General features: G+C 48.6%; 1 protein-coding gene across 2 annotated transcripts in view; it reads right to left on the bottom strand.

Annotated features, from left to right (window-relative positions):
* Window positions 1–3258: 3258 nt before the first annotated feature.
* lrrc1 (leucine rich repeat containing 1) overlaps window positions 3259–9901 on the bottom strand; it is a 30686-nt gene continuing 24043 nt past the window's right edge. Inside the window, exons 11-15 of one of the 2 annotated variants that reach the window (XR_014631024.1) lie at window positions 6900–7015; window positions 6474–6646; window positions 3982–4127; window positions 3488–3845; window positions 3301–3371 (exon numbers count right to left, since the gene is read on the bottom strand). Coding sequence is in view for 1 of the 2 variants with exons in the window: in XM_084458656.1 (XP_084314782.1) it covers window positions 3687–3845; window positions 3982–4127; window positions 6474–6646; window positions 6900–7015 (594 nt within the window). In the remaining variant the exon portion in view is untranslated. Of the gene's footprint in view, window positions 3846–3981; window positions 4128–6473; window positions 6647–6899; window positions 7016–9901 lie in introns of both variants that reach the window. The other variant, XM_084458656.1, reaches the window with a different exon arrangement.

A 9901-nucleotide genomic window follows, 5' to 3' on the forward strand; every position in this document is an offset into this window, starting at 1 on the left:
CGTAGAGCCATGTGGGGGTGGTAACCGTTCATAGCTGCTGAGTGTCACTAGACCATTTATAAAAGCCACTCAGAATAAAGTGTATTACTACTGTACCTGTTCTGATCAATCCTGTCTCTCTAAGCTGATCAGCCCAGCAGGCAGCAACATGCAGACTGATGTTTAGCTGGATTTAACCCACCATTTGAATCCATAGCTGGATGTTTGGTTGATGTTTTCACAAATAATGTAAGGCTGTTTTAATCCATTCCACTTCCCTTAACAGCGTATTTCTGTGGTGCTACAGGGGCAGATACTTCAAACATAACGTTTAAGTCTCACCTCTGGAGACCTTTTCTATTCAACGGAAGATTTCCATGTGCTTCTATTTCTATGTGCTTCTATTTCTATGTGCTTCTATTCGACTGCAACTGTCAGTCTGGCTAATCTGGGGAGGAGGAGAGGAGAGAGGATACAAGGAACCAAGGAAACGCTGGTATCCAGGGTGAGTTAGCTGTGGGGTTAGAGATTTGAACTGTTTTCTATAGTCATACTGTTTGGTACAATATTTACACTTTCTCAGTGCAGGTATTCATCTGCTACTTATGTGACTGACATCACATCAAAACTGATATTTGCATAGAAGTAATAATTCAGCACACATACAGTCAGTCCATACACCATTTACATAATATAAATCTATTTGCATTCCATATTTCAAGACTCAAAATCATCTGTTACTATGTGACATGTAAAGAGCTGGCAGACCAGTGAAAACATGACATACAGTACGTGTGACAGACATACAGTAACATACAGTAACACACAGGTAGGTGAGTCAAATGTTTCAGAGAACAAAATGGTGAGTCATACACAGAGGAAATTACTGGCTGAGGATTATGGGAAAGGGTTAGAGTTCATGATGAGTGAGTGATTACCGTGTTGACTCATGTGAAATGAGTCATGTTTTTTTGAGAGAAAGTGTGCATATTACTATCGTATTTACCTATTTTAACCAATAGATGACAAGCCTGTTTTAACTACTTTAATACTATGTTTATTGCACTTTCATATTATGTCGGTTATCTGAATGAGAACAGATTTTGAGCAGATCTTGATCTTGGAGGTTTCTCAGTTTGGGGTTAACAGATGAGACATTTCTGAAAAGCAGGAGGTGAAGGTTAACAGTTACAGCTCGTCTCTCCAGCCTCAACATATATTTACAGTTCGGGGTTTAAAGCTTTATTAAGTTAAAGGAAATAACAAAATCGTATAGTTTGGTTTTATACCCATTTTATTATGTCAGTGGTTAAAAGTCATTCAAATCGGTAGGTTCAGTATCCACGCCTATTTCAGATTGTTGTTGTGCAGTTTGATCAGTAAAAGCAAGAAGGTATTATAATAAAATAATTCGAAGATAAAAATCCACATAAAAACCAGTTTTTTTGGTCCTCTCCTTAAAATTCAAGAAAAAAGACCTTTGTAGTGTACCTTCTGAACGACAAGCTGTTGCTAATATAAAGACGAAACAAACTTTAAGAAGTGCCTTAGTGTACGGTTCCACAACAACTGCATTTTCAAATGATTCCGTTTGGTAATTCTCACGAGTAGTGAAACCTTCTCTAGTAGTGAAACCTTCTCTAGTAGTGAAACCTTCTCTTCTCTAGTAGTGAAACCTTCTCTAGTAGTGAAACCTTCTCTAGTAGTGAAACCTTCTCTTCTCTAGTAGTGAAACCTTCTCTAGTAGTGAAACCTTCTCTAGTAGTGAAACCTTCTCTTCTCTAGTAGTGAAACCTTCTCTAGTAGTGAAACCTTCTCTAGTAGTGAAACCTTCTCTTCTCTAGTAGTGAAACCTTCTCTTCTCTAGTAGTGAGACCTTCTCTAGTAGTGAAACCTTCTCTTCTCTAGTAGTGAAACCTTCTCTTCTCTAGTAGTGAGACCTTCTCTAGTAGTGAGACCTTCTCTAGTAGTGAAACCTTCTCTTCTCTAGTAGTGAAACCTTCTCTTCTCTAGTAGTGAAACCTTCTCTTCTCTAGTAGTGAGACCTTCTCTAGTAGTGAAACCTTCTCTTCTCTAGTAGTGAAACCTTCTCTTCTCTAGTAGTGAGACCTTCTCTAGTAGTGAAACCTTCTCTAGTAGTGAAACCTTCTCTTCTCTAGTAGTGAAACCTTCTCTTCTCTAGTAGTGAAACCTTCTCTAGTAGTGAAACCTTCTCTAGTAGTGAAACCTTCTCTTCTCTAGTAGTGAAACCTTCTCTTCTCTAGTAGTGAAACCTTCTCTAGTAGTGAAACCTTCTCTTCTCTAGTAGTGAAACCTTCTCTTCTCTAGTAGTGAAACCTTCTCTAGTAGTGAAACCTTCTCTTCTCTAGTAGTGAAACCTTCTCTAGTAGTGAAACCTTCTCTAGTAGTGAAACCTTCTCTAGTAGTGAAACCTTCTCTAGTAGTGAAACCTTCTCTAGTAGTGAAACCTTCTCTTCTCTAGTAGTGAAACCTTCAGAGAGCCCAGGTCTCGTTCTGAACAGTGCGTTAGGAAGGTAAGTTCGGTTTATAAATGCAGCTCTTCCTGGTGTTTGATGAAAACATGGCAGTGAAGCACAGTGGAGGAGTCAGGCAGCCCTGTCGCTTAGTAATGCTGTTCAGCCCTGTCACTTAGTAATGCTGTTCTCTGAATCATGAAGCCCTTGGATCCTCAGCCCACCTGGTTCTGATCCCAGGACGTCTAGGACTCGTTGAGGAACACAGGAGTGGATAAGAAGCTCCAAGGCTGCCGACTCACCCCAAGACAATAGTGAGGTTTCCATAAGACAAAAGCAACTCAGCACTTTGTTCATTTCTTTAGGAAATAAGATGAGTACCAATTTCCATTATATATATAGATTTTTTTTCAATCTGAAACTGATTAAGAAACTGGCTTTACACTTTTCATTTACATCATCTGAGCTGCCAAAAGTATAAAAGATCAATATTCACAATTGACTATACAAGAGTCCTCAATCAGTAGGTCGACACTCCTGGGTTCACTTTTCCCCAAGATGTCAAAAGAAATATTCACCCAGTGTTTTAAAAAAATAAAAATAGAACAAATATATATATATATACATATATATATATTATATATATATATATTTAATATAATATATTTAAGAAGATTTTTGACAATATTTAACTAAAAGGACTCACAATAGTGCAACTACCTATTGTACGTAAAAAAAAAAAAAAAGTCTCTAAAAAAAAAATAAAAAAGTAGATTTAAAAAAAATATAGCTTAAAAAGGAGCAAACCTGTGCAGATTATTGCTGTGGAAATGGTTTGTAAAGAAGAATAAGGCACGTTTGGCCTGGGGTAGTGATGGACTGGAGATGATGAACGTTAGGCCCGGGGCTGTGATGGGACTGGAGATGATGACGTTTGGCCCGGGGCTGTGATGGGACTGGAGATGATGACGTTTGGCCCGGGGCTGTGATGGGACTGGAGATGAGGCACGTTAGGCCTGGGGTTGTGAGGGGACTGGAGATGATGGAGCTCCATGGTTCTGGAGCACACGGAACAGGTTCTGGAATGCAGTAGAATCCCAGAGGGTGGGGCCAGAGGAGGAGGGAGGGGTTGGTAGGCCACACAGGGGGGTTGAGGGGGCCAATGGCTGGTGTGTTTGAGGAGGGAGGGGCATGGCGAGAGACACAGGAGGTAAGCTTTCTGGGATGACAGGGTCACACAGACGTGGTCACCCGGTCTGCCACGCTATTGACCTCGTTCTTGTTGGAGTCCAGGCCTTTGGCAGCGTTCAGGTCGTTGCGGAGGTTCTCCGCCGCCTTCTTCATGGTCTTCAGCTCACCAGGGTGGGGGGTCGCCCTTCTCATCAGGGTTCCCTAGAACAAGAGGGGGGAGGAGGGGGTGGAGTTGAGTGTTCTGCCACTATGTGATGTTTTGTCTTTTTTTTTTCACACCGACAAACCCCCTCCCTCCTCCCTCCCGCCTGCAAACATCTGTGGTCCTTCGTCTCACCTTCTCGTCGTCCTCCTCGTCGTCATCGTCGTCCTCCAGGAAGTGGATGGCGCTCATGCGGTTCCGGGGGCGGTCGTCCCAGGTGTCGTCCGCCATGTCGTTGACCAGGCTCTCCATGGCGCCGCAGCGCGCCAGCATGTCCGAGCCTAGGGCAGGACGGCAAACCACGCGCTCATCATACATACTGTACGTCACACACCGTGGACCAGTAGCCCAACACAGTACACAGATGACCTCAGTCAATACAGCCATTTGATCACCATGACCTTAGCTGGGCCTTAAAACCCCAACTAACCCTAACCCATATCCCTACAACTTCAGTTTACATGCCTGAACTTAACCATTAACCGTCAGCCGCATAGAACGGCACTGAATATCTTCTTTGACTCCGTCTATAAATCCAAACGTATCCGTTACCTGGGCAAACGTCTCGTTCTTTACGACCAAACCGGCCTGGGAGGTGTTGAGTGATATCACGGGCGTTAAGCTCTGTGGTCACCCTGACTGGATGGGATGGGATTGCCACCACATTGCTTATACTCATGCAATCTACTGCACTCAGATCCCCGCAATGATCTAGATGTGATTGATTTGGAACAGGGCCTGACTCAGTCGGCAGCAGAGCACTTGGCCTTTTTATTAGATCAGCGCCTGCTTGTGGAGAGGAAGGTGTCGGAGCGGAAGTGAAGTCAATCGGAGAGCGACGCGGCGCATACACCGATTATAAGTCAATGCGTGTCGTGTGACTGCTTCTCCCCCTCGATGGAGGAGCGCGTCGGCCGGCTGCTCCTAAGCGAGGCCTTCGAACGGCCAGGATCACATTCTCCTTTCCTCCCTCTGTGCACCCCCTCCCCCCCCCCCCCCCCACAGCCTCAGGGACTAGGGGTTCAGTAGGACGCAGGGAATTAGAGGCTGGATACTGAGGGATAGGGACTAGAGGCCGAGGGCTGACCCCATGACCCCCAGAACAAACACTCCCCACACGGCTCAAGGAGAGAGGGTGAGGCTGGAGATCACAGTTACAATTTAACTACTGAACTGGATCAGGCTACATACTGTAGGAGAGAGACGTATAGATACATATACTATAGGCTATACAGAGAGAGAGAGACGGAGGGAGAGAGAGAGAGAGAGAGAGAGGGAGGGAGAGAGAGAGGGAGGGAGAGAGAGGGAGGGAGAGAGAGTGAGGGAGAGAGAGAGAAAGAGAGGAGGGAGAGAGAGAAGGGGAGGAGAGAAGGGGAGCTTTTAGTGGCAGCAGGCCAGCCAGGGCTAAGCTGTTTAGCTCTCAAATCCACGGGAGGGGGGGGGGGGAGGGGGGGGGGTTCTGAAAACATGACCAAGGAGCAGGGCATGCAGGGGAGGGGGGGGAGGGAGGGAGGGGGAACATGGAGAGGGAGGGAGGGAGAGGGGAGGGAGACAGGGAGGCGCAGAGGGAGGGAGAGAGGGGGAACATGGGGAGGGAGGGAGAGAGGGGGAACATGGGGAGGGAGGGAGAGGGGAGGTGCAGAGGGAGGGAGAGAGGGAGAGCAGAGGGGTGGATGGATGGAAAGAGGGAAGCAGAGCCCTGTGACCCCTGCATGACCTCTGAATGGACGTGACTGGACGCTAGATGAGAAGCGCGATGTGACCATGTGATCATACGACAAACGACTCCGAGAGGCTCTCTGGTTGACATTAATACCGGCAGCGCTGTGGATATACAGGAGAATATAGGATAATACGCAAGAAGCCACGTGGAATATTACTAGGATAGAAAACTACCCGAACCACGGGATTAACCCATTTAATCTGAGGTAGAATTACATTCATACGGATATTCCAGAAGATTAGAAGGAAACGGTGAACTACTTCTAAGTAGTTCACACCGCATGTGCATGGCAAGGCCAACAGGCCTAGAGAAAGATTAAGAGCAAAATGTCCGTCTACCAATGAATGATGACCTTGATTATGATTAAACATGAAAGAAATCTATCAAACCATCATTTCAGCCTTGCTTAAAAGCTCTTCTACAGATTCTATATGATCAGATTGGTAGACGATGTGTTGAGGGGTGCATGTCTTCACCTATGTTGGATTAGAGAAGAGCGAGAAATGTTTTATAGAGAACTAAAACATTTCCATTTTATGAGGTAACATTGAGAAATTGTCCTTCAGCCTGAGCATTACAAGACAAGAGAGACACACACACACTCGCTCACTCGCTCACTCGCACACACGCGCTCACGCTCACACTCACACACACACACACTCACACACACACACACTCACACACACACACACACACACTCACACACACACACACACACACTCACACACTCACACACAGACACACACACACACACACTCACACACTCACACACTCACACACTCACACACACACTCACACACACACACACTCACACACACACACACTCACACACACACACACACTCACACACTCACACACTCACACACAGACACACACACACACACTCACACACTCACACACTCACCTTTGTGGTCTGGTTGGCAGGGCTGCTGGGGCAGCAGGACGCAGGTCAGGACCTTCTCCCCCGACTCCGGGTCCACGTCCGTCTGGAAGGTGAGGAGGGGCTGGGACTGGTTCTCCGACAGCCACAGGGCCTTCAGCCTCAGCGTGGTCAGGGACATGGGCAGGTGGGTCAGCCTGGAGGGACAGGGGGACACGCTTAGTGACCTGGTCAGTCCTGGTCCACTCCCACTAGCCAGGCCAGTATCTGAGCGTGCCTGTGGAAGTACGCTGTCTGTCATCTAGTTGCCCCCCTGCCCTCCTTCCCTCCTGCCCCCCTGCCCCCCTGCCCTCCTGCCCTCCTGCCCCCCTGCCCTCCTGCCCTCCTGCCCTCCTGCCCCCCTGCCCTCCTGCCCCCCTGCCCCCCTGCTGTGTGAAGAGGTCCCCGTACCTGTTTCCGGAGACGTCGAAGACGTGCAGCTCCGTGGCCTGGGACAGCTCCGAGGGGATCCTGGTCAGTCGGTTCTCTCTCACGCAGAACACGTTCAGGCCGCTGCACCCGCCGATCTGGAGCAGGGAGAAGGGCCCGGCGTACAAATCAAACGCGCCCGTGAAAACAGACAGGCGGCGAGCGGTGAGGCGTGGAAGATGGAGGGAGGGAGGGAGCTTCGAACTACGGCCACTCGCACGGCGGTCAGTGCGTTTCTGGACCGACTGTGGGACGGCCTTGGCGGGGGCGGTCACAGAAATGCACATGCCTTGATTGTTCAGTAACCTGTACTGGACTGCATAGTCGTACAGTATATTTAGTGTACAGTAGCCTTACTGCGGCCGCTACGCTGTCCAGTCTAGAGTTGACACATTCTCACCGGCAGACCTACTGAATGCCAGCGAGGCTAAGCAGATGGGACTATAATTAGTCACCATCAGCCTGAGAGTGCATTGGTTACAGCCATGGCTAGATGTGAGCAGGAGATAGGCTAATCAACCTGATGATGAGAAAGAGGGTGGTACAGAGACGTGGAGGGGGGGTGGAGAGAGAGAGAGAGAGAGAGAGAGAGAGAGAGAGAGAGAGAGACAGAGAGAGAGAGGTGTGTGATGGTATGCGTTGGGACGAGTGTGTGTTCATGTGTGTCTAAACCTGAGCAAGGTTTACCAACACTGTTAAGGCGTGTCATCGTGTCAACAACCCTAGCCCTAACGCCAATAAGATCAACTCTGTATGCAGAACAGGATCTCCTCAGGGCCAATAAGATCAACTCTGTACGCGCGCGATGGCCAGCGTCCGTTACCTCGGGAGCGACAGTGACATTTTACGCGTCGCTGCTCACACGGCCTCGGCAGTCATGCATAGTTAATCTGGGAGTATCTCTCTCGCTCCCAGTTAATCTGGGAGTATCTCTTCTCCATCCCAGTCACTGGGCACAGCAGCTCTGTAACCACCACACAGGATCCTTCAAATTACAGCTTGCGACACAACGTAGGCCTAAACCAACCACTTCCGATTGCTGTGGGAACAGTACTTATCCCCAAAACCCAAACAACTCTGAAACAACAACAGCCCTCATTCTGGTCCTGTGTGTGTCACTGTGGGGTCAGTCCCAGAGTCACAGTACTGGGGTCAGTCCCAGAGAGACAGTACTGGGGTCAGTCCCAGAGTCACAGTACTGGGGTCAGTCCCAGAGTCACAGTACTGGGGTCAGTCCCAGAGTCACAGTCCTGGGGTCAGGCCCAGAGTCACAGTACTGGGGTCAGTCCCAGAGTCACAGTCCTGGGGTCAGTCCCAGAGTCACAGTACTGGGGTCAGGCCCAGAGTCACAGTCCTGGGGTCAGTCCCAGAGTCACAGTACTGGGGTCAGGCCCAGAGTCACAGTACTGGGGTCAGTCCCAGAGTCACAGTACTGGAGATGCTGCTCACATCATGCCCTGTTCATGCTTGGAAAAACACTGACACTACCAATTCATTATCATGGCCTGAGTATGTGTGTGTGTGTGTGTGTGTGTGTGTGTGTGTGTGTGTGTGTGTGTGCGCGCGCACACACGTGTGTGTATGTGAGGTTGAGTGTGTGTGTGTGTGCGTGTGAGGTTGAGTGTGAGTGCAAGCGTGTTATTGTGTGTGTGTGTGTGTGTGTGTGTGTGAGGTTGAGTGTGAGTGCAAGCGTGTTATTGTGTGTGTGTGTGTGTGTGAGGTTGAGTGTGAGTGCAAGCGTGTTATTGTGTGTGTGTGTGTGTGTGTGTGTGTGTGTGTGTGTGTGTGTGTGTGTGTGTGTGCTGTTATTGTCCTGATCATGCCGGTTCTCTCTGCATGGCTGGGACACAGGGGCGATTGTGTAAGCCGTAAAAGGCTCTTTCAGATTATGCTTTAACCCCCGAGCCTGCCTGCTCTTTCACTGCCTTCTCTCGTGGACACAAAACATCCAGCACACACAGGCCTGCCCCCGAGGACAATACCCCAGAGATGAACCAGCACAGCCATGGACACGCACCACTCACACCCCACTACAGCGGGGCAGTTAGCTGGGTGCAACTGGGTGTGCTTTGTGTGGACCTGAATCCCACGGATAACAAAGGTAGCATTCCACACCATGGCTCCATGCCTGGTCTGGGGAGCTGCAGTCATGCAACTGTACACACACACACAACACACACACATACTGTACACACACACACACACACACACACACATACTGTACACACACACACACAACACACACACATACTGTACACACACACACAACACACACACTGTACACACACACACAACACACACATACTGTACACACACACTCAACTGCAACTGCGCAAACACAATGAACACACACACACACACAACACACACACACACACACACACACACACACACAACACACACACTGTACACACACACACACAACACACATACTGTACACACACTCAACTGCAACTGTGCAAACACAATGAACACACACATACACACACACCTCATTAATACATGACTGGTGGTGTGTGTACAGTAGGGCGATAGAGAGGCGCCCTGCTCTCCCACACGCACCATCATACCAAGTACAGTACTGTAGGTCAGGGGTCACGGGTCTCACTGACCAATCAGAGGGGGGTCGTCTCTCCCCCAACCCAGCCCAGGAGCACAGCCAGCCAGGGTCACTCATTAACCAGCCAGGGAACCAGCCAGGACGGACATCCTGTCCACTGTGATCACACACACCTCCATATATAGATTAAAAAAACATGTATATGGCTAATGGCTCAATAAAAATAGTGTTTATATGGCCAACTGTTTGATATCATCCAGTGCAGGGCCTTTACAACCAACCTTGAGTGGGTCTGACACACACACACGCACGCGCACACACACACACACACACACGGACGACTAACAATAACTAACCAAGCTAAAAGTACAGTGTACATTATCTATGTCACGGCAACTGCATCACTTCAGACAGCCCATAGGGG

The sequence above is a fragment of the Borostomias antarcticus genome (assembly GCF_949987555.1).
Source record: "Borostomias antarcticus genome assembly, chromosome: 25".
Classification (NCBI taxonomy): domain Eukaryota; kingdom Metazoa; phylum Chordata; class Actinopteri; order Stomiiformes; family Stomiidae; genus Borostomias; species Borostomias antarcticus.